Raw genomic sequence first — 25,444 nt, forward strand, 5'->3', positions numbered from 1 at the left:
TGTATGTCTGTGTGTCTGAGGGAGAGAGAGCGAGAGCGAGTGAGTGTGAGTGCGGGCTAGGGTGGTGGCCGTTACGTTCGGGGCAACGGCTACGGCAGTGGAGAAGTAAGAAGAGAAACAACGTCCGGCGCTTCCGCCTTCGCTTAGGAGGAGGAGGAGCTGGTAGGGAAAGGAAAGTGATTCGCCCTGGGCCTGGACTAGACCGAGTCGGGCCGGCGCGGGTCTGGCTATGAGCCTTTGAGGGTCGCTTGGGACGCGGAGCGAGACTCGAGAGCCGAGAGCTATGTCTCAGCCGCCGCCGCCACCTCCGCTGCCGCCGCCGCCTCCTCCCCCAGAGGCTCCGCAGACTCCGCCGTCCCTGGCGGCGGCGGCGGCGGCTGCTCCGGGGGTGCTCTCGAAGCGGAGAGACCGGAGAATCCTCTCCGGGAGCTGCCCGGATCCGAAGTGCCAGGCGCGTCTGTTCTTCCCGGCCTCCGGTTCTGTCAGCATCGAGTGTACCGAGTGCGGACAGCGGCACGAGCAGCAACAGCTGCTGGGGGTGGAGGAGGTGACCGACCCGGACGTAGTGCTGCACAACCTGCTTCGGAACGCGCTGCTCGGGGTGACAGGGGCACCCAAGAAGAACACGGAATTGGTAAAGGTGATGGGCCTTTCCAACTACCACTGCAAGTTGCTGTCGCCCATCTTAGCTCGCTACGGAATGGACAAGCAGACAGGCCGGGCTAAGCTTCTCCGGGACATGAACCAGGGCGAACTGTTCGATTGCGCTTTACTGGGGGACCGCGCCTTCCTCATCGAACCAGAGCATGTGAACACGGTGGGCTATGGCAAGGACCGCTCCGGAAGCCTCCTGTATTTGCATGACACGCTTGAGGACATCAAGCGGGCCAATAAAAGTCAGGAATGCCTCATTCCAGTGCATGTGGACGGGGATGGACACTGCCTGGTGCATGCTGTGTCCCGGGCTCTAGTAGGCCGGGAGCTCTTCTGGCATGCCTTGAGAGAGAATCTTAAACAGCACTTTCAGCAGCACCTGGCCCGATATCAAGCCCTGTTCCATGACTTCATTGATGCCGCTGAGTGGGAGGACATTATCAACGAGTGTGACCCTCTGTTTGTACCACCCGAGGGTGTTCCCTTGGGCCTGAGGAACATCCACATATTTGGCCTTGCCAACGTGCTGCATCGCCCTATTATTCTGTTAGATTCACTCAGTGGCATGCGAAGCTCTGGTGATTATTCAGCCACCTTTCTGCCAGGGCTCATCCCTGCAGAGAAGTGCACTGGGAGAGATGGTCATTTGAACAAACCCATCTGTATTGCCTGGAGTAGCTCTGGTAGAAACCATTATATCCCCTTGGTAGGCATAAAAGGGGCTGCTTTGCCCAAACTGCCTATGAATTTGCTTCCTAAAGCATGGGGTGTGCCTCAGGACCTCATTAAGAAGTACATCAAACTTGAGGAGGACGGTGGTTGTGTTATTGGAGGAGACAGAAGTTTGCAGGATAAATACTTACTTAGGCTTGTTGCTGCTATGGAAGAAGTCTTTATGGACATACACGGTATCCATCCGAGTTTGGTGGCTGACGTCCATCAGTATTTCTACAGGAGGACAGGGGTGATAGGAGTTCAGCCTGAGGAAGTCACAGCAGCTGCTAAAAAAGCAGTCATGGATAATCGCCTTCACAAATGTTTGCTCTGTGGTGCCCTTTCTGAACTTCATGTTCCTCCAGAGTGGTTGGCTCCAGGAGGGAAACTGTATAACCTGGCGAAAAGTACTCATGGACAGCTGAGGCCTGACAAAAATTATAGCTTTCCCTTGAACAATTTGGTTTGCTCATATGATTCAGTGAAAGATGTTCTGGTACCAGACTACGGATTGAGTAACCTGACAGCTTGTAATTGGTGCCATGGTACATCTGTGCGAAGAGTCAGAGGAGATGGGTCTATCGTGTATTTGGATGGGGACAGAACTAATGCTAGGTCCACCGGTGGCAAATGTGGTTGTGGATTCAAACATTTTTGGGATGGTAAAGAGTATGACAATCTACCAGAAGCTTTTCCTATTACTTTGGAATGGGGTGGAAGAGTGGTCAGAGAAACAGTATATTGGTTCCAGTATGAAAGTGATGCGTCTTTGAATAGTAATGTTTACGATGTTGCCATGAAACTTGTTACCAAGCACTTTCCAGGTGAATTTGGGAGTGAAATCCTAGTTCAGAAAGTTGTCCACACTATATTGCATCAGACTGCCAAAAAGAATCCTGATGATTATACTCCTGTAAATATAGATGGTGCTCATGCCCAAAGAGTTGGAGACGTACAAGGACAAGAGTCGGAGTCCCAGCTCCCAACTAAAATTATTCTTACCGGACAGAAAACAAAAACTTTGCACAAGGAGGAGTTAAACATGAGTAAGACTGAAAGAACTATTCAACAGAATATTACGGAACAGGCTTCTGTAATGCAGAAACGGAAAACAGAGAAGTTAAAACAAGAACAAAAGGGGCAGCCCAGGACTGTTTCTCCCAGTACCGTTCGTGATAGTCCTTCCTCTGCACCTGCCACCCCTACCAAGGCTCCCTATTCACCAACCACTTCTAAGGAGAAGAAGATCCGAATAACAACTAATGATGGACGACAGTCCATGGTTACACTTAAGTCTTCAACAACGTTTTTTGAACTTCAGGAAAGCATAGCCAGAGAATTCAACATTCCTCCATATTTACAATGTATTCGATATGGCTTTCCTCCTAAAGAGTTAATGCCACCCCAGGCAGGAATGGAAAAGGAGCCAGTTCCTTTACAGCATGGTGACAGAATTACAATAGAGATTCTAAAAAGTAAAGCCGAAGGGGGTCAGTCTTCGGCAGCACACTCGGCCCACACTGTGAAACAAGAAGAGAGTGCTGTCACTGGTAAACTGTCATCTAAGGAACTTCAGGAGCAAGCTGACAAAGAAATGTACTCCTTGTGTCTTTTAGCAACGTTAATGGGTAAGATCAGTTTAACTCAGACAGTATTTCTTAATTGTGAATGTAATATGCTGAGTTTTTCTGATGTCTTCATGGAAAAAAAAGGTCATCGTAAAAACTATCTGATAATATATTTTAGAAGAAAGTTATTTTCTTTCGTTTTTTGACAGTGAATAGATGTTAGTGTGATTTTCTATTGAGTAAATATTAGGAAAATGTAACTAGGAAAGTGAAAGTAGTCCCTTAATTGTCACCGGATTATTTAAATATAACGTATTCTTGTAATTGTTTTTTTAAAAATAGGCTTGTAATGGATCCATTTAAAGGCTTTTTCATTTTTTCCCCCTTGGCTCTATTGAGCCTGCCCAACTTGTCCCTTTTCATTTATTTTTAAATTTCATTTTCCTGCGTGTCATGTGATTTCAGGACTTCCTGTTTGATGAATTGCAGTTTCTGGGTTTATATGCTCACTGTACTCCCACCTAATGGTCTCTCGCATCCATTTCCTGTTCTCCCTGTCCCAGTTCATCACATTTTTCTTATTTGTACATTAGGATTTGTGTTTAAGTAATTTCCTTGCTCGGTGACTCTTTGCCATGAATTGTAATGAACTATTATAACTGATGAGAAACATAAGGAACCGAGGTAGATATTAATGGGGTTGCTTAAGAAGCATTTCTTTTTAATAATTCAATACAAATTAAAGGAAAATATATTATCAATCAAATATATGATTTAAAGCTTTAGATGATTTGGGAAATAATCAAATGGTGTACTTTTTACATTATTTTTATTGGCTGATCTTTGTTTTTAAATTACTGTTAATATGCTTTATTAAGGCTTGAAATAGAAGTAAAATTGAAATATATTACATATTAGAGAGGCCTTATTTTTGCTGAGATGAGCGCTTTCAACTGGAAAAGTGATCTGGGTTTTGATTGTGTTTTCTAAGAGTGAATTGGGCCTTGACCTTCCAAAACGAAGATTACTTATTTCTGGCTTGTTAAGTTTGGGGGCCTAGTAGTTAATAGGGGATCTAAAAGCCCTATACAAATTTATAACTTAATATTGCTGACTTTACTTTGGCAGACATAGTCATTGAATTGGGGGCTATGTCAAGAAATGTACTAGCTAGGCACTTTGCATTTTTTCTCTCTCTTAAGAGTTTTTAGTTCCTTAGAGACTGCGTGGAATAAAGGAAAAGACTGTGAATTTTGGAGTCAGAAAGACCTAGAATTTGAATTCCAGCTCCACTACTTGTTAATTTAGTGATTTCAGGCAAGCTGCTTAACTCCCCAGTAGTACTTCAGTTGCCTCCTATACACAGGATACCCCTTGTAGTTGGTACATAGGGCAACAGCAAAGTAATCCCAGAACTCTGAAAATTTAATAACATCATTAATAACAGAATGGATAAACTTAGATATGTGCTGAAGGCACTTTTAAGAAAACCAACAATCTCCCAGGTCAAAACAGGAAAAGAGGTCTTTCTCCATAGAAGAGGAACTCTTGAGGATGTGGCTTATATATAACCTTGGATGTTCAGCACCTGGTATGATGTCCAGCAGGGAGCGGGCACTTTGAAATGTTTTTTTTTGATTGAATTAAATAGATGACATTAACATATCCAAAGAAAGGCTGTGTCAGCAGAAATGGAATGGATGGTCAGCACTGAACACTGAAAAAGAGTTGAAAAGCAGAATTTGGCAATGTTTATACACTGCTATACAAGGGGAAAAGATACATCAACTGCGGTTCGTGAAAATTCTGGTAACTAGAAAGGTAATCTCAGTTGAGGGGCAGGAATATTTGATCAGTCCTCACTGTGGCCTGGCTCAAAGATCTGAATCCCTTTACTGATTCCACAGTCACCAAGCATCTAGTCTGATCACTCATTTAGCTTCCTGATGTAAGTATTGATAATACAGGTGAGAGTGCAGGTGAGGATTATATTCACTTGGAAGGCTGTGTTCTCCATGTAGATTAATAAATTGGCACAGGTGAGATTATGATCAGCAGTCTAAAAGTCTGGCCAGCATAATATGTTTCATAATGAAAATTAGTAAAATATAATTCTCGTTTACAGTTAGTCACTTTCTGAGGTTGGATTGAGGTTTCTGGACCTGAATATCTGAGTACTGGACTGTGGACTGCAATGAGTTGACCAAGATAACGTCTTCTTGTTATGATCTCTTCCCTCTTCACCTCCAGCATTTATGTTGCTGCCCCTACAAACCCACACATTTCTTTAAGTCTCCCACTTCTACTCCTGACACAAAATTTAAGCATAAAAAGAGTGTTTTGCTAATTTTATGGTGGTGGTTCTTGAGAGACTTTCTGCTTTAAAGTACTAAGACAGTGCCTGGCCTGTATTAGTCCCTCTATAAACATTAGTTTTCTACCTCTAATTCTCTCATAACTGTATTTGAATTACGTAGAAGATTTTTTTTTTTTTGGCCCCCTGGCTTGTGGGATCCTAGTTCCCCAACCAGAGATTGAACCCATGCCCCCTGCAGGGGAAGTGCAGAGTCCTAACCACTGGACTGACAGGGAATTCCCTGGAAGATATTCTTAATTAAAAGTGATAGGTTTGTAAAAATGTCAATTTGGGGTTAGCTAAGTAAGTACACACAACGCTATGTAAAGAGTGCTGAGGAATCTTGATGTTTAGATTGAAGAGGGCTGGAAAATGGAAAACGACAGTTCATTTAGAAAAGTGCAAACTTCGAAGTGCAGAAATAACTTTGTGAATTACCAAATGTGAGCTAAGCTGCTGGTATGTTGGTTTAGAAAATAGCTCATCAAGCTTTCTGCTGTTCAGATAGCTGCCTCCTTCTCACTTAGGTTAAGGCTTTAACACCACTTTCTTAAAGAGGTTGTCTCCTGACCACCTTATCTAAAGGTTTGAGAGACCTTTGCTAAACCACTCTATTACTGCACCCTGTTCAATTCCCTCTTAGCACCTGTTATAAGTTTTCACTATCTTGTTTGTTGGTTTACTTACTCATTTACCTCCCCCATTATAAACTCCACAGAGGCAGAGACAGTAGCCTGTTTTATTCACCGATTAATACTTTATCACCTAGTACAGGCCCTGGCACTTATTAGGTGCCAAGTACATGCTTGTTGAATGAATGAATGCAGATTATGTCAGCAAAATGAACATCTGCTGTGAGCTAGAGACTGTGCTGTAGGTACAAAGATGAATGAGACATGGTCCTTGCCCTCCATAAACTTACCTGCAGGGTCTCAACTGAGGGCATCCCATACTTTTATAGTTTTCATTTATAATTTTTATACATAGAGAAAAGGAAGCTGGAGAACTGTTGATGAAAGCTATAAAAGTATGGGGGAGATATAGATATATAGATATATAGATATAGGATTGTGTGTCTTCATTAAATAGGCTGACTTCTTGATAGCCAGGGACGTGTGTGTTGCCTTTCTACTGTTTCTAAGTGGGATAGTTATTAAATAGAATTTATATCTATTATTATTTGTATCAACGAGACTAAGTGAGTACATCAATCTTTTGCTCAGTTCATGGAACTAGTCACTTTGAATCTAACAATGGTAGTTTAAAATGAAATAACAGTGTTCTACCTGTAATATTTCACAGATTTTAATCTGCTTTATCCAGACCACTTGGACATTATTAAACAATTTTTTCAGACTGTTATCTTCATTATTTATACAGTATGTGAGTGACTCTAACTCTAGCATTGCAAAATATATAATTAAATTTTCTTATAGACCAGTTTTTTGTGGGTTCTATTTTGTGGTAGATATGATAGATAGTAGTACATCATCCACCATAAATACTAGGCTAATTTCTTTTTTATTAATATTGTATTCCACTAACTTTTTAGTTAATTTTCTCTTTCAAGAGATAAAGACAGATTTATGAAAAACGGTTTGTCAGTTTTATACATACTTTGTCAGAGTTGCTGTAATGGAATTAGGCTATTTGTGAGATATTTACCCCACTTTAATTACAAAGGTTAGCATCCTTTCAGGGGTTGCGAAACTTGTGTGATTTTTATATACCTTCTGTCTTCCTCAAAGAACTGTATGAGTTTTTAGTATACATTTTTAAATTACACAATATTTTATAATTTCATAGTACTTCTTGATGTTGTTACTGCCTTGGGTTTTTCCAAAATCACACGTGGTATTCAAACACTTATTTTTAAGATGACATGGGGTCTGAATATCACTATTGCATCTTGAATTTTTTCTTCAAATATTGGGTGAAGGACAGTTTCAAATCTAGATAGGACTTAATGCATCTGTTATTCTTAACATACTCTCTCGTATCCCTTCCAGTTGATTTGTAGACAGCATATTTCTAATGGGGGAGCTGTCGTAAAGTTGAATAAAAAGAATGCGTATAGATGTATCTTAAGGTAAATATGTCTGTCATAAATGGTGATTTTATAATATCATACTTTGAAGATTAAGTTAAACATCGATTCTTTTTCTTTTTTCCTTCACATTTTTTTCAATTATAAGATAATATTATTTTTAAAAATTCAAAGATCTCAAGTATGTATAAAGTAGAATATAGTAGTTCTCTTTAACATTTGCACTCCCCAGAGAGAATCAGACTCTGTGTGTGTGTGTGTGTGTGTGTGTATGAGATAAATATATCTTTCAATGCTGATGATGACACTAAAAGACACTTAAGGGACTGAGTATAAGGAGAGAAACAAGCATGCCTTTCTTAGAAATGGTTTGGACTATTGATAAGGTAGATACATTTTTAGATGGGAGGATCTGCAGGAAGGGTGGAGAGATGGCAACAATTTTTCTCAGCTAATGAATACCTTTAGGATTCTTCTAGTAGAAACAGCCCCATGTTCCTACTTTAAATTTACATTTTGGTCAGTTTATTTTATGGTAATAGGAACTTGAGTTCAGAATTAACTTAGGTATTTTGGGGGGGAACTTAATATATTTCATATATTTTTTATTTGTTTTGTTTTTTTAATAATATATTTCATATAGATGTTAGATTTTAAAATTTACTCACTTGTTGAAACTTCAAATTGCTTTTTTAAATATCTAAAGTTAGAAAATTGGAACGATGACCTTTTAAACTCACTTTTAACCCATGATTTTGTTATTAGTAGTAAAAATTAGAAAAACAATGATATTTTTAAAATGTTTAATTTTAACATACTTTTTAAAAATTACCTCTTATTAAAGAGGAAAAAAATTAGGTAACCAGAAGAAAAAACATCCATAATATCACTGCCATATATAATAACTACTGTTCAGGTGAGAGAACTGAAGACTATTAGGAAGGATTCGAGGAAGACGAGGTATGAACAGAGGTTATCTGTGGTGGTGGTATAGACATTTTTCTACATTTATACACATACACAATATGTTCAATGTAAGTATTTTACTGTTGTACAATGAAGAAACAGTTGAATTATAAAGCAAAATTAATTGGAGACTAACAGAAAAATATGAATTAGTATAGTATTTGTTAGATGCTTTACCAAACTAGTCCTGTTCTCTAAGAATTTGCTTTCCAATGAAATGGTAGAAGAGTAATTCCCCCTCCCCCTTTTTTAAGCAGTTTTCAAATATGGTATTATTAACTATGGTCACCATGTTGTACGTTACATCCCTGTCACTTATTTATTTTATAACTGCAAGTTTGTACCTAAAAGTCTTTACCTTTGTTTTTGCTATGATTTTGTTTTATTAGATTCATGAAGAGGTACAGATGGTACCATTAGTTAACATTTTATCCATATAACATTAAAGAGCAGTTGTCGTTGTGCTGCTTCAATTAAGTTTTTCATGGACATCTCTCAGGCATTATTAAAAGAAAAAACCTCATTTATGCTAGTATTCATTTCACGAATTCTGAATGCTACTATCTCTCCAGCATTGTGCCAGGCCCGGGAATAGAAAGTGAAATAGGCCACTGACCTTTTCCTGACTCTGAAAAGCTTCTGGTCTAGAAGGGGAAACAGAAAAGTAAACTGAGTTAACCTGCAGTGTGATCAGGGCTGTGGTGTTCATATGCATGGGAGCATCAAGGAAGGTACCTACCTAACCACCACTGAAGAAGAATCCTAGAGGAAGTGACCCCTAAATTGAGTTTTAAAGAATACATAGCTATTACTGGTCTTTGGGGAACCGGAGCAATTTGGTGGTGTTGCTTTGTAGAAATCAAGTTAGGATATGATGAGAGAGCTGTGAGATAGGAGCAAGGGTAAGGAATCTTAGGCTGCCTTTTATGCCGTGAGAAAGGAGCTTGGACTTACCATATGGTTTGGTGGAACCATTAAAGGTTTAACTCTGAAGGCTGTATGGAGGAGAGATTTGAGGAGAGTAAGATTAGAGGGAAGACCAATTTTGAGGCGGTGGCAGTGCTTCAGGCAGGAGATGGGCCTGAACCAGGTCAGTTGTAGAAAGAATGGAGAGAAATGTAGCAGAGAGCCATCTGTGACTGATGGGGGACTTGTGCAGTGTCACAGTCCTTGCTTCCTGATCTCTGATCCCTTTTCTTGGTTCTGTTTCCAACAAACATGACTTCAGTGGAAGTGTGTATATACCAAAGGAAATAATTTGCCTAGTTTTTCTTTCAACCAGTTGTTGATGCCATGGATTTCTATAAGAAGAGATATATCCATACGGATATATCTCTTCTTATATCCATACGGATAGTTCTGCCAAATTTGTTGTAACATGATTTGACCTTTAGTAGAGGTTTAGTATCAGTGGAAAAGGTATAAGCTGTGGAACAATACACAGGATTCAGATCCAGGCTTTGCCGCTTACTAGCTATTTGATCTTGCGAGAACTATTTAAACTCTCTGAGCTTGTTTCCTTTTCTGTAAAATAGGGCTCAGTTAGGAGGAGAAAACAAAATTATGTGAAGTGCCTGCTCAGAGCTGGGTAGACAATAGAGATTTAGGTGGTAGCTATCCTTCCCTTAAAGCAATAGAGTATCCATGCTCACTGGGGCCATATAGGTCTGAAGGGGGTGAAAATTGGTTCTTGGGGGAGGGTAAAATAAATCTTACTCTATTTAATGAAAAAAGTACAGATATACATATAGTATGTAAACAGATAAACAGTATTCTGTAGTATGCAAATACCATGGTCGAGGCAGATTAGGAAAATAATGGCTAAAAATAATTTTTAGGTAGATAATGAAAACACAAGGTTGATAAACAGTTCAATAGAGTTCTTACTTTTTAGAGTTTTGCCTGCTTAAGTAAGGAATAGTCGAGTTTGTAAAGTATCAATATTAAGAAACGTCATTTTTCTTACTAGTATTTAGGTGGTCAGTTCTGAGGAGTTTACCATTTTGGCACCCGTTTAGATTTTGACCCAAAAAATTAAGTGCTACCATCTAAGTTTTTGATATGTTTTGATATTCTAGAGTATTTGATAAATGATATCCTAGAGTGTTTTATAAAATAATAAGTACATTTAAGATAATAATAAAGAAATGAAAGATTACCACCATAGAAGTAATTTATCCAAATAAAGTTTAATGATAAATTCAGCAGTCAGAACTTCTATCAGAAGTTATTAATGTTCTGTGTTCAGGAGTTCTTATTAATATTCAAAATTTTAAATTAAATTTCTGTATTCACCCTTAAATATTGGCAATTCTAGTAGTGCTGTATTATTAGTGAATGAAGTGTTCATGTAAGTAAATGTTCTAGTTAACTGAAACGTTAAGTGCCAAGGCTTTTTAAATTTGTATACTTTAAACTGATATACTGAGCAACTTCAGCCAACTGCCATGTAGATTCACATTTCTGTTTATCAGTGTGGGAAGGGGTTAGAGCTCTGAGAGAGTGTAGGTACGTAGTGATTAATTCACTTCATCAATAACCTCCATTCAAAGCTCAGATCCAATAGTGTAGTCCTCTAGTAAGAAAGATAAAAGTTAACCTTTCTTTGTTAAAATGCACTTTAAAAAGTCCTGACTGTAAAAGCAGTATATATACATTATCAGATTAGAAAATAATGAAAGTATAAGGAAACAAAAATAACCATATGCCACAAACCAAAAGTAACTTTTATGTTCCTTCCATTCTTTATTAACTTCTTGAACAGTGGTTATCATTCTTAACTTTTTATTTGAAACTTCTTATTGGTAATAGGCACTGTCAAAGGATGTTCTTGAAAAATATGTTTTTGTGAAATAGTGGGTTGCTTATAGCTATTTTGTGGACTTCTAATGTTTATTCTAAATCTCATCAATAGGTCATTTCCCCCCTAAATTTCTGTTTTAAAAAGTCAACTTTGCAACAACAAAATACATTAATTACTTATCTTCAGTCTACCTATTTACTTTTCTCCCTAGCCCTTTCCATCTGTTTTTACTAGTTTTAATCTAAATATAGAATATATTTTTTATATTCTGCTTTAAAAACATAGTATCTTTCTATAACCTTTTCTGTTGTTCTAGTCCACAGTTGCATACTAATTTACTTTGAATTGGATTGAGTCTTCATATGTATTTTGTTTAATATGCCCAGTATTGACTCATGCAGCTTTAAAGACATCTTTTTTTTTTTTTTTTTTTTTTTTATTTATATTTATTTTTTTCTGTGTTGGGTCTTCGTTTCTGTGCGAGGGCTTTCTCCAGTTTGTGGCGAGCGGGGGCCACTCTTAATCGCGGTGCGCGAGCCTCTCACTGTCACGGCCTCTCCCGTTGCTGAGCACAGGCTCCAGACGCGCAGGCTCAGTAGTTGTGGCTCACGGGCCCAGCTGCTCCGCGGCATGTGGGATCTTCCCAGACCAGGGCTCGAACCCATGTCCCCTGCATTGGCAGGCAGATTCTTAACCACTGCGCCACCAGGGAAGCCCTAAAGACATCTTTGAATTAGTTCCTACATTTAAAAATGGGGTACTTCCCTGGTGGTGCAGTGGTTAAGAATCTTCCCGCCAATGCAGGGCACACGGGTTAGATCCCACATGCCGCGGAGCAACTAAGCCCGTGCACCACAACTACTGAGCCTGCGCTCTAGAGTCCGTGAGCCACAACTACTGAGCCCACGTGCCACAACTACTGAAGCCCACGCGCCTAGAGCCTGTGCTCCGCAACAAGAGAAGCCACTGCAGTGAGAAGCCCACGCACTGCAATGAAGAGTAGCCCCCGCTCGCCGCAACTAGAGAAAGCCCGCACGCAGCAATGAAGACCCAGCACAGCCAAAAATAAATAAATAAATACATAAATAGAAGACATTAAAAAAAAAAGGGGGGAGAATTAAACATTAAAAACCTGGATTTCTGGCTTCTCTTGAAATGCCATTTGATATTGAAACATTGGGCCTTTACTCTTCCATGACAGCACTTGGCAATGGCTTCCATTGTTAGATTGGCCATGCATTTTCTAGTCATGGTCCCTCATTCCATATCGCTTCCTATATGTTGTATTACACCAGACTGCATCACTCACTTAGGAGATCTGCCTTGCAATCTCTGTTCAAGGCTAATCCATATTAAAGCAAGCCTGGGTTGAACTTTCTTGTTAGTTGCTAATACTGTATCTTTATTTTACAGGAGAAGATGTATGGTCTTATGCAAAGGGGCTTCCTCACATGTTCCAGCAGGGTGGCGTATTCTACAATATTATGAAGAAAACCATGGGTATAGTTGCTTTCTGATTTTATTCTTAGATAATATCTCCACACAAGCTGTTGTAAGATTAAGAAAGTTCAGATAATATTCTTCTGAAACTATTTCCAGTGTTAATATTAGGTACATATTTTTCTTTATCAGACTGCCTAGTTAAAATGGATTATTATCCTGATATGGTCAGCTATGTTTTCTGCTATAATATTACTAAAAATCTCCTATCACTTTCTTTCTCCTGTTTTCTCATTTAAATTATGTATATGATCCTTAACAACTAAAGACAAATTGTGAAATTAGAGGCCGATTTGTTTATAATGCTAGTGACTGTCCCAGAACCAGATAATACAGTGTTTTTTTGTTGTTGTGTTTTGACTATGATTACTATATACCTCAGTATTTTCTGGATTGTAGGAAACAGCTCACTTTACATTTAACCTCTTTTCACATTGGGTATACATTGTTTATAAAGGTATGTGCAAGTGTATAACTGTATCTTAACAGTTTCAAGAGAGAGGTTGCCAGTATGTATGTTTGGACCCCATATGTTTTATCAAAAATTTGATGTGAGTACTTTTGGCCCCAGACTTTATCACTCTGGCTTATCTCACTTTCTTACCTACCTGACCTCTGTAGACATTAAGTACATAATCTCTATTTTATGTTTGTTTGTTTGTTTGTTTTCTTTCTCATGCACTTCTTTTTCCTTCTTAAAAAAACAAAACCCAACTTGGCTATTGTAGAAATGTTCAAACACATAAAAGTAGCAAGAATAATGTAATGAACCCCTATTTACCTACCACCCAGATTCAATAATTATCAGTACATTTCTACCTACCCCATCTCAAATGGACTGTTTTAAAATAAATCTCAGACATAATTTCATCTGTAAGAACTTCAGTATGTATTTCTAAAAGTGAGCACTGTTTTTTTTCTTTTTAAAAAATAACCATAATACCATTATCACATCTAAAAAATATGAACAGTAATTTTTAAGATATCACCAACTATCCAGTCAGTGTTTAAATTTCCTTGATTTTTGATTGTCTCAAAAAATTTTTTTCTTTTGATTTATTGAATTGGGGACCAAAGAATAGCCAGCTGGCCAGTAGCCTTGCTTCCTTCCTTCCTTCCTCTTTCCCTCCCTTCCTTCCTTCCTAAGATAGGATTATTGAAACATAATTTGCATACAGTAAAATTCACCCTTTTTAGGAATACAGGCATGTGAATTTTGACAAACATATACAGTCACGTAACCATTACCACAATCAAGATATAGAATATTTCCACCATTCCAAAAAGTCACCTTGTGCCCCTTTCTAATTAATCCCTTACCTCTCCCCCTAGGCCCTGGCAACCACTGATTTGATTTCTGTCTCTATATGTTTTCCTTTTTCATATCACCATATAAATGGGACCATATAGTTTAACCTTTTGTGTCCGGCTTTTTGATTGAGCACAGGGGTTGGCAAACTCCTCCATGTGAGCCATACCAGTCCCACTGCCTGTTGTATGTAAAGTTTTATCAGAACACAGCCACACTCATGTTTACATATTGTCTGTGGCTGCTTTCGCAGTGCAATGGCAGAGTTGAATAGTTGTGACAGAGACTATATGGTCTGCAAAACCTAAAATATTTACCAGGTTGCCCCTTTACAGAAAAATTTTGTCAATTTCAGTCTTTAGCCTAGTGCTTTTGAGATTCATCCATCTGGTTGCATGTAGTTTATTTGTTTTTTATTGCTGAGTATTATTCCATTGTATGTATGTATCACATTTTAAAAATTCCATAACCAATTGAAGGACATTTAGTTTGTTTTTAGTTTTTGGCTACTATGAATAAAGCCACTGTAAACATTTGTGTACACGTCTTTGTGTGGACGTATGTTTTCACTTTTCTTTGGTAAATACCTAGGAGTGGGATTGCTGAGTAATGTGGTAAGTATATGCTCATCTTTATAAGAAACTTCCAGACCATTTTCCAGATTGGCTGGACCATTTTGTATTCCTCCAGCACTTGGTAGTATTGGTTTTTGTTTTTTAAACCATTCTAATAGATTTATATTACTACTCATAATGGTTTTAATTTGCATTTCTCGAATAACTGATATTGAGCATCTTTTCATGTGCTTATTTGCTATCTTATTATTATTTGGCTCATTTTAAAATTGGTTTGAATTTTTTTTTAACTGAGTTTTGAGAGTTCTTTAGATATTCTGGGCACACATCATTTATCAGACAAGTGTTTTGCATATATTTTCTCCCAGTTTGTAACTTGTCTTTTCATTCTCCCAGCATTATCTTTTGAAGATCAGAGGTTTCTAATTTTGATAACCAATGTAACAATCATTTCTTTAGTGATTCATACTTTTTGTGTCCTATCCAAGAAATCTTCGCCTAATCCAAGGTCACAAAAATTTTCTTCTTTGTTTTCTTCTATGAGTTTTATAGTTTTAGGTTTTATATTTAGGTGTATGATCCATTTTGAGGTTTTTTTAATATGTTGTAAGTTATGAGGCACGGTTCATTTTTTTGTGTGTGGATGGCCAATTGCTCCAGAACCATTTGTTGGAAAAGGTATACTTTATCCATTGAATTACTTTGGTACCTTTATCGAAAATCAGTTGACCATGAATTATACACTTGAAAAAGGTGAATTATATGCAGAATATACATCTGTAAAGTTACTTTTAAAACAACCAGTTGACCCTATTCATGTGGGCCTGTTTCTAGAATCTCTTTTCTATTTTGTTGATCTATATGTCTCTACTTCCACCAATACCACAGTCTTGATTACTGTATTTTTATAGTAATTCTTGAAATTTAGTTAGTATGAGTCCTCCATCTTTAACCTTTTTCAAAATTGTTTTGAGCATTCTAGGTGCTTTGCTTATCCATATAAATTTTAGAATCAGTTTGCCAATTGCTACAAAAAAGTCTTCTTTAATTTGTCTCATCAAAATTTTATCATTTTTAGCATATAATTCTTGCACATCCATTGTTAGATTTTGTACCTAAATATTTTATGTTTTGGGGATGCTATAAGTAAAAGATGCTTTTTAAAAAATTCCAGTTTCCTGTTGTTCATTGCTAGTGTATAGAAATAAGATTGGTTTTTATGCATTAACCTTGTACCCTGTGACCTTGCTAAACTCACATGTTAGGTCTAGTAGCTTTTAGCAGGTTCTTTGGGATTGTCTATGTAGGTCATTATGTCTTTTGCAAATAAGAGACTGTTTTATTTCTTCCTTTTCAATTTATATGCCTTTTATTTCTTTCTCTTGCTTTTTTGCACTGGCTATAAATTCAGTGTTGAATAGAGTGGTGAGAGTGGATATCCTTGCCTTGTTCCTGGTCTAAGGGGGAAAGCATTCAAACCTGTAGGTTTTTCAGAAATGCCCTTTGTCAGTTTGAGGACATTCCCTTCTATTCCTAGTTTATTGATGGTTTTATAGTATTGTGAATGGATGTTGAATATTATCAGGTGCTCTTTTCCCACATCTATTGAAATGATCTTATAAGGGCTTTCTTTTTAGTTTGTTGATAGTGTGAATTACATTGATCGATTTTTGACTGTTGAACCAATGTCACATGCTGGATTCTTTTTTTTTCTTTTTTTATAATCCATTTTTTAAAAATTTTTGTTTATTTTATTTATTTATTTTTGGCTGTGCCAGGTCTTAGTTGCGACAGGCGGGCTCCTTAGTTGTGGCTCCCGGGCTCCTTCGTTGTGGCTTGCTGGCTCCTTTAGTTGTGGCCGGTGGACTCCTTAGTTGCGGCTCACGGCTCCTTAGTTGTGGCATGTGAACTCTTAGTTGCGCCATGCATGTGGGATCTAGTTCCCTGACCAGGGATCAAACCCACGTCCCCTGCCTTGAGAGGCAGATTCTTAACCACTGTGCCACCAGGGAAGCCCCTTTGCTAATATTTTGTTGAATGTTTTTGTGACCGTATTCATGAGGCATAATGATATGTAGTTTTCTTGTAATGACTGTTCAATCAGGGTAATGTTGGCTTCAGAAAATAGAGTTGGGAAGTGTTCACTCCTTTTCTGTTTTCTGGTAGATTTTGCAATAGCTTTGATATTATTTCTTTCTTAAATGGTAGAATTCACCAGTGAAGCCATCTGTGCTTGGAGTTTTCTTTATTGGATGGTTTTTAACTATGAATTTAATTTCTTTAATAGACTGCTCTTAAGGTTATTCCTTTCTTCTTGAATAAGCTTTGTTAGTTTTGCCTTTTAAGAAATCTGTCCATTTCATCTAAGTTATCAATTTTATTGGTATAAAGTTGTTTATAATATTCCCTTACTGTCCTTTTAATGTCTTCAAGGTCTATAGCTCTGTCATTTCTGATATTGGCAATTTGTGCCTTTCTTGTTTTGCTGACTAGTCCAGCTAATGGTTTATCAGTTTTATTGATCTTTTCAAAGAAATAGCTTTGGTTTCATAGGTTTTCTCCATTGTTTTCCTCATGTCATTTTTTTTGTCTTCTGCTATTATCTTTACTTTTTCCTTCCTTATGCTTCCTTTGGATTTAATTTGCACTTCCTAGTTTCTTTAAGTAGAAGCTTAGATTATTGATTATAAATTTTTGTTTTCTAATATAAGCATTTAAAGCTATAAATTTCTCTCTGAGCATCCCCCTGCCTTTTTTTGCATCCCTTTCTTTTTAACTTTCCATCTTTCACTTCATTCTACCTTCCGAAATATATCAATACCAGTTAATGTGTTTTTTAAATTAATTAATTAATTAAGTTTTGGCTGCGTTGGGTCTTTGTTGCTGCGCGCGGGCTTTCTCTAGTTGCGGCGAGTGGCGGCTACTCTTCGTCGCGGTGCGCGGGCTTCTCATTGCGGTGGCTTCTCGTTGCAGAGCACGGGCTCTAGGCGCGGGGGCTTCAGTAGTTGCGGCACACGGGCTCAGTAGTTGTGGCTCACAGGCTCTAGGGCGCAGGCTCAGTAGTTGTGGCACACAGGCTTAGTTGCTCCGCGGCATGTGGGATCTTCCTGGACCAGGGCTCGAACCCGTGTCCCCTGCATTGGCAGGCGGATTCTCAACCACTGCGCCACCAGAGAAGCCCTAACTAGTGGTTTTTAAAAAGTTATTATTTAATTATGATTGATGATAGGGCTCCCAGTAATTGGGGTAAGTATGCACTGTCTTTCATAGGACTGAAAATAACTTCCCTCAGTTGTTTTTGTGTGTGGGAGGGTTGTGGTGGGTGGTGTGGGGATGACGCTCTTGATTATTTTCTAAATAGTTTTTTGGTTTTGGTTTGAAATTATTTTTTAAATGTTAGCTGTGATGCTAAGACAGTTTAATGCGGGAAAGAATAGTTTTATCAATGAACAGGGCTGGGACAACTGGATATCCACATGCAAAAGAATGAAGTTTGACCTCTTCCTCACACCAAATACAAAATTAACTCAAAATGTGTAGAAAAACTGGAGTATGAGAGCTAAAACTAGAAAGCTCTTAGAAGAAAACATAGGCATAAAACTTCTTGACTTTGCATTAGGCAAAATCTTCTTAGATATGACACCAAAAGTACAAGCAACAAAAAAGTAGCTAAATAAGAACAAATTTTTGTGCTGCGAGGACACTAACAAGAAAGTGAAATAACAACTCACAGAGTGAGAAAATTTGGCATATTATATATCAGATAATAGATTTGCATCTAGGATATAAAGAACTCAGCAGTAAAAAGACAAACAACCCAGTTAAAAATGGGCAAAGGATCCAGAGAAAATATATAAATGGCCAATAAGCACATGAACTGATGCTCAACATCATTAACCATAGGGAAATGCAAATCAGAACCACAGTGAGATAGTACTTCATACTTACTAGCAAGGCTGTAATCAAAAAGACAGATATTAAGAATGGTGGGCAAGGAAATCCCGGTGGGAATGTAAAATAGTGCAGCCGCTTGGGAAAAAAGTCACAGTTGCTCAGAAGATTTAAGATGGAGCTACTATATAACCCAGCAATTCACTCTTAGGTGTATACCCGAGAGAAATGAAAACATGTCCACACAAAACTTGTACACAGATGTTCATAAGCATTATTCATAGTAGTCAAAACTGGAAACAATGCAAATGTCTATCAACTTAAACTTTGGATAAGTAAGATGTGATATATCCATACAATGAAATATTACTTGGCAATAGAAAGGAATGCAGTACTGATACAGACCACATTGATGAACCTTGAAAATCTTATGCTACATGAAACAAGCCAGAAACAAAAGACCATATATCGTATTATTTTACTTATATGAAAAGTCATATAAATGACAGAATAGGCACACCTAGAGAGACAGAGAGAGTAAATCAGTGGTTGCCTAGGGCTGGGAATGGGGTGGGAGAGGAAATGGGAGTGACTGCTAATGGGTTCAGGGTTTCTTTCTGGGAAAATGTTCTAAAAGTGATTTTGGTGATGGCTACACAACTCTGAATATCCTAAAAAACATTCAACTGTACACTTAAAAATGGGTGAGTTGTGTGTGAATTATATGTCAATAGAGCCATTATATTTTTTAAATGTTACCTGTGGTATTTATTCTTATTAGGAGGGAGTTTAGAGCTCTGGAGTAGGAACATCTGATACTAAATTTTGGTTCTACTACTTATTCCTGTGTGACTTCTAAGTCTCAGTTTCTCTGTAAAGTGGGTATGATAATCTCGGGGTTATTATTAGGATCAAATGAGATTGTGCACATAAAGCAGTTAGCAAAGGGCCTGGTACCTAATAAATACTTAGCTAATGTTTGTTATTATTATTATTATTAGAATCCCAGCTGTTATTTGCAGAATTATTTAAAAATTTTTTGACCATAACACAGCCATTTGAAATGGGTCACCATCAGAAAATCATTTTACCTTTCAAAATATAATTTCGTCCAATATTTGTGGTAAAATGTTACCTTTATTTTTAGGACAGATTCATGTGGCAAATCGTTATCATCATCCCGTGGTCAAAGAATCAAAGCATAACAAGCCCTCCTCACCCCCAGACATACACCCATACCCTCCAAAAATTGGAAAAGAACATAATTCTCTTACTTTGTTCAAATCCACCCTAACAGATAGATGGTTATATCTACATTTGAACAGACATATTGCCCAATATAACAAATAGGCTTTTAATATTCCTATTCTTTATGTTTGGAAAGGTATTTTTAAATTAATTCATCCATTGTTCTGATGCACTTTAGGTAGTTTCCAGTTTTTTGATGTAAGAAAGAATGTAGCTATAAATATTATTATACATGTCTTTTGGTGTATATGTGCAATAGAATTGTTGATGTATGATATAGAAATTTTAATACACCTTGATTCTTAAAATTCAAAGGACTATATAAGTTATATAAAACCTAAATGATTGTTTAATCACAACACAGTATTTGTATTGATTTTTCAACATATATTTTAAAGTTTTTTAATAATGTAAAAAGTCTAGAAACTATAGAAATGGGGAACATCACCTATAATTGCTAAATACTTGTCTTATACATGCATTTTTTTGACATGATTGTAATTACAATACTTAGATTTGTTTCCTGCTATTTTCCTGTATCATGCATATTTTACTGTACAAATGAGGCATCATAGGTTACTTATTTATATCAGTATTAATAGCTGCATATTACTTCTGTCAGGTAGATAGACTATAATTTTCTTAACCCTTCTTTTCTTGTTGAAAGCTTAGATTGTTTCCAGTGTTTCATTGTAAATAATACTGTGATAAACGTGTGGGACTATGATTCTTTCCAGAGATAGCCAAGGGAAAGCATCACAGTAGCAGCCTGGAAATGATTACAAAACCTTGTGATCTAATATAGAAATTAACACTATTGACTGCATGATGTATATTAGGCACTGTGGTATGTCTTTGCATGTGTTCTTATATAATCCTCAAATAATTAGTGAAATAAGTACTATACTCATTGTTATACTTACCTGATTGCATTGTAATTGTCTATTGACACTCGTCTCCATCTCCTAAGAATTACATTTTATTTTTGAATCTTCAGGGTCTACTTTAGCTCCTGGCACATAGTGAGGCTCAGTAGTTGTTATCTATAGAAATGATTGTTTAAAAGCTTTTCCTTGGGGCATCCCTGGCCTTACCATTCAAAATTCTCTTTTTTGCTACCTTTGTTTCCTGAGCTATGGTTTACAGATCTCTGAGGTAGGGGATTGATAGAAGGTAAACTGATTTAAGGGTTGTACTCTGAAAGGTACTATTTAGACATCTCTGATTTTAATTTTTGTATGTCTATTTTTGTCAGTTCTCTCTGCCAAAAATGTGCCAAGAGGAAATTCTCGTTAGATTTTCACTTATCACTGAAATGAATGTTTATTTGAACTTACTATATGGTATTTATTCATTTGAAGTTGTTTTTTTCTCTGATTATTTGGAATATTCACAGTAAGATACATTAGAACCACTCCGTAGCTTTTTTCAGAGCGGAAGGGACTATTCTTAATAACCTGCAAAACTGGAGAGAGACTACCTAAGTGCCCACAAAGCATTCCAGAGTTCACTCATCCTTCCCCTCTCTGAATTTCTATAGTACTAACAGTCTCATTCATTTTAAACTAGTTTGCTTTTGCCTTTATATTTTGCCATAAACATACCCATATATTATTAAAAGTTCATTTCTTTTAAACATAGAAAATCTGTGGTTTCACAAAACTTGAAAACCCTTATTTTTGCATATTTGGAGTCTATACTTAAAATGTAAAGATACTGGATAGCTTAAAACACACATGCAATTCTTTTATGCCCAGGCTGGAAAAAGTATAAAAATTTGAAATACCATGTAGTGAGACCAAACTCTTCAGCTAGAAGATAAAGGGAAGCCTGCTTTAAAGTTCTTACCCTCTACTGCTGCATTGACTGTGAGAAAGTATATCGCACTGGGCCATTTGAAGAGCATCCATAACTCACTCTTGTTTTGGTGGTTCTGATCTGCCAGAGAGGAATAAGAGTTGTAACATGAAGTTCAACTATTTCAAAGGAATTGAATTGAATACGATGTTATTAATCTATTGTAACCAAATGTCAGTTCTTCCAGTTATACTTAAGTCACAGTGCCTTAATCCTAGCTTTCCTAAATGTGCCTCCACACCTACTACTTTAATATGGAGTATCTTATTTTGAAAGTTCATACTTTTTATATTTGTGAAAAATACATATATACACACAGAGAAAACTTTTATTCTGGTATTCTGTAATTTAATAGAATCACTTATGATTTTTAATTCAACACACTGCGCAACATATATATACAACACTTTGCCCTTATAGGTATTTTTAAAGTTTATAATTTGAATTTTACTAAATGAAAGTATATTTTCTTTTTGCTTTACTATAAGCACATGCTTTACTAACACAATTGCTAGTGTTTTTCTTATGCAAGCTGTTTGTTTCAAGCCTAACTTTCCTAACCTTGTGATAGGTTAATGATATATATTTTTCAAATCCCCTGGGAAACTGCATTAAGGTTTATGGTGGTATTTCTTTTTTTGTAATAGCATTAAATTCTATTAATAAGTGTAATAAATTATTTGCTAATTAATTTTGTTTTGAAAGCTGTTACCTGTAAATTATTATTGGAAATTTACTATTTCAATTATAATTGTCTTTACTACACCTTTCAAGTAAGATTTTAATATGTTAAATTCTTTTTCCTCTCTTCAGGTATGGCTGATGGCAAGCATTGCACTTTTCCACATCTGCCTGGCAAAACCTTTGTCTATAATGCTTCTGAAGATAGGCTGGAGTTGTGTGTGGATGCTGCAGGACATTTCCCCATCGGTCCTGATGTTGAAGATTTAGTCAAAGAGGCTGTAAGTCAGGTTCGAGCAGAGGCTACGACAAGAAGTAGGGAGTCAAGTCCCTCACATGGGTTATTAAAACTAGGTAGTGGTGGAGTAGTGAAAAAGAAATCCGAGCAGCTTCATAATGTAACTGCCTTTCAGGGAAAAGGGCATTCTCTAGGAACTGCATCCAGTACCCCACACCTTGAGCCAAGAGCTAGGGAAACTCCGGTTGTGAGGAAGCAGACCACAGGGACACACTTTAGTAGTTCCATTAAAACAGAGCCTTCTGTATTCACAGCTGCTCCTAGTAACAGTGAGCTTATTCGAATAGCTCCTGGAGTAGTTACAATGAGAGACAGCAGGCAGCTTGATCCTGATATGGTTGAGGCCCAGCGAAAAAAATTGCAGGAAATGGTTTCTTCTATTCAGGCGTCGATGGACAAGCACTTGCGGGATCAAAGCACAGAGCAGTCACCGTCTGATCTTCCTCAGAGGAAAGTCGAAGTTGTGAGTTCTTCTGTGAAATCTGGGACTCTTCAGACTGGCTTACCTGAATCTTTTTCTCTAACTGGTGGCACTGAAAATTTGAACACGGAAACAACTGATGGCTGTGTGGCAGAGGCAGTGGGAGCAGCATTTGCTACAAGGTCAAAAGCACAAAAGGGAAACTCCGTGGAGGAGCCTGAAGAGATGGATAGTCAAGATGCTGAGATGACAAACACAACTGAGCCAATGGATCACTCTTGATTTAATTAGAGGCTAATAAAGGCAGAATGTTTATTGTGAACGTGTAATATTTGTTGGCTGGGCCACATAACTTGATTAGTCATTAAAAATCTTGTACGTATATAATTCAAAGATTATATCTTGTTATTCAGTGCATGATAGCAAGTGTGTGATTGGCAATAGCTTTTAATATACTGCTGCCCAGGCTGGCTCTGAATTCCTATAAATTAGTTATTAGATCCGCTGAGATGACTTTCTTCCATATATGTGGTTCATTGTAATTTTAATTCCATGAAAGTCTTAATGTTTAAAACATGAAAATTCTCTAGCTACGTATGTTTGATTTCTGAAAAGGCTAGGGCTGGGGGGAAATAAGATTTTGCTAATGTTGATGTCATCAGGGTAACCATTCCACATATTTATTAGCGTGTCAAAGGATTTATGTAAATTTGAAGGTTATCTGAATTAAATTGTATCTTGAAATTCATAAAAAGGATATATTAGACACTGGGATCCTGACACTTCTGTGAACATGAGCACATTCATAGAGATATATATTCTTGGTGAAACTATCTTGAGAATGTAGTGTAATGATATAACATTTTGCTGACATGAGCAAGGTTAGGGGAAGGTAACTATTCTAGAATGATAAAGTCAATGTGATTCAGTAATGTTGCTGTCTGAGCCAACACAGCCAGTTGTGTGCTCTGTTGTTGATAATATGTTACCATTATTTTGAATCCTGGCCTGGTGAAGTACTACCAAATTTTTGTCCTTTAATCTTGCAGAAAAGTTGATTGCAAAGTGTGGTAGAAAATAATAAAAATAATGGTAGCAGTAGTTAATCTCTAATTTTCAGAGTTTGTCAGATTCACAGAGCATTTATAAATAAGAATTTATCTTTATGAATGAGTTACATTGTTCTACAATTTTGATCAATGGTATTTAAGCTTGTATATGCTAAATGTATTTGAGCCCCTTTGAACCAAAAATGTTTCCCTTTTTTCTTAGAATCCATAAGATTTTCTTCATTTGTTGGCTTCACTTGGATTTGGATGCAAATTTGACTGCGTCATACCCTGATCAACCGGGCATTTGCTTAAATAGTGTATTCATCAAATCTTTAGTGCCAGTTTCCTCAAGAAGCAGCTTTCATGTTTACTCCTTAAAGAATGTTTATCCTGAGACTGGTATTGCACTATTTTATCCTATTCTGCAAATCTGTATTCTGAAATGTACACGTTAATCCATCTTTTTCCTCTGTTCACTGAAATTAAGTTGAATTTGAATGGATGAAAGACAAAATGTATGTTAATACAATCTCTTATCTAGAGCATTCAAAGCCTGGCTGTCTCTGTTTGCTCGTGTAACAGATGCAGAACCATTTGCATTTCAAGAAAATGTACATCAGAAATTATATTATCAGGTGTTTAAAAATGTCAACCTGTTGATTCATAAGGAATATAGACAGAACTTTAACTTGTGTTTCCAAATAAGGGAGTTTTTGGTTTCTTTCTATGAAAGCATCTCTGACTGAATCCACTTATTAAAATAACTACTTTATTTTGAATAGGGAAAGAATGGAGACTCTAGACATTTTGCAGTTGATATCTGAGCAAGATACATATTTGGGTTAGTTTTATCACATTTTTAAAACCATATTCTGTCTCCATTCTTCTTCTAAATTTACTTTCAGATACCTCTCTCTATGTCTATAAATATAAGGAAATTTTAGAACTTTTATATTGTGTACTAGTTTTGCATAAAGAACTGCAGCTACCAAATAATATTTCCCATTTGGTTAGTACAGGTGACTTCTGTGTGTTAAATTAAAAATTACAAATATCACTAACCACTATAATTATTTTTGGCTTTTTTCAGCCACTGAACACCCTCCCGCCCCTCCACCACCACATACGTTTTTTAGTTTAAATACAGGAAAACTGGTTAACAAACGAATGCATTGCTTCCAGGTAAATGATATAATCACCTTTTAACAAATATTTTCTTCACCTGTGGCTCAGTATGTTTAGTTAATAACTGACAAATGTAATTTCATAGCATAAAGTAAAAATATCAGATGCACATTTTATCTCCCTATTAAATACTTGCATTTAGTCAAACTAGAACGCACCTGTGAACATTAGAAGGCAGGCTAATCTCTGACAACACTATTAATTTCTCTTGCCAGAGCAGTGCTATTTCGAAGCTGGTTAGGTGTGAACATTATAATAATAGTTTGGGTTCTCCCTTGATAAAGAATAAAAGGCTTGATTCTGAGAATGGTCAGGTTTC

At 37.0% G+C, this 25,444-nt stretch overlaps 1 protein-coding gene across 1 annotated transcript; it reads left to right on the forward strand.

The window, feature by feature from the left end:
* VCPIP1 (valosin containing protein interacting protein 1) lies at positions 1-24,491 on the forward strand. The gene is made up of 3 exons (XM_057532046.1): positions 1-2,996; positions 12,522-12,608; positions 22,302-24,491. Exons 1-3 carry the CDS (start codon positions 284-286, stop codon positions 23,168-23,170), a joined length of 3,669 nt encoding a protein of 1,222 aa, XP_057388029.1. The 5' UTR covers positions 1-283; the 3' UTR covers positions 23,171-24,491.
* The last annotated feature ends 953 nt before the right edge of the window (positions 24,492-25,444 follow it).

The sequence above is a fragment of the Balaenoptera acutorostrata genome, chromosome 17 (assembly GCF_949987535.1).
Source record: "Balaenoptera acutorostrata chromosome 17, mBalAcu1.1, whole genome shotgun sequence".
Lineage (NCBI taxonomy): Eukaryota > Metazoa > Chordata > Mammalia > Artiodactyla > Balaenopteridae > Balaenoptera > Balaenoptera acutorostrata.

Excerpts from the sequence above, each read along its gene's own strand:
- VCPIP1 (XM_057532046.1), top strand. The coding sequence starts at position 284 with ATGTCTCAGCCGCCGCCGCCACCTCCGCTGCCGCCGCCGCCTCCTCCC. Across the intron at positions 2,997-12,521 it reads TCTTTTAGCAACGTTAATGG|GAGAAGATGTATGGTCTTAT; the intron begins GTAAGATCAGTT and ends TTTATTTTACAG. Across the intron at positions 12,609-22,301 it reads TATTATGAAGAAAACCATGG|GTATGGCTGATGGCAAGCAT; the intron begins GTATAGTTGCTT and ends TCCTCTCTTCAG.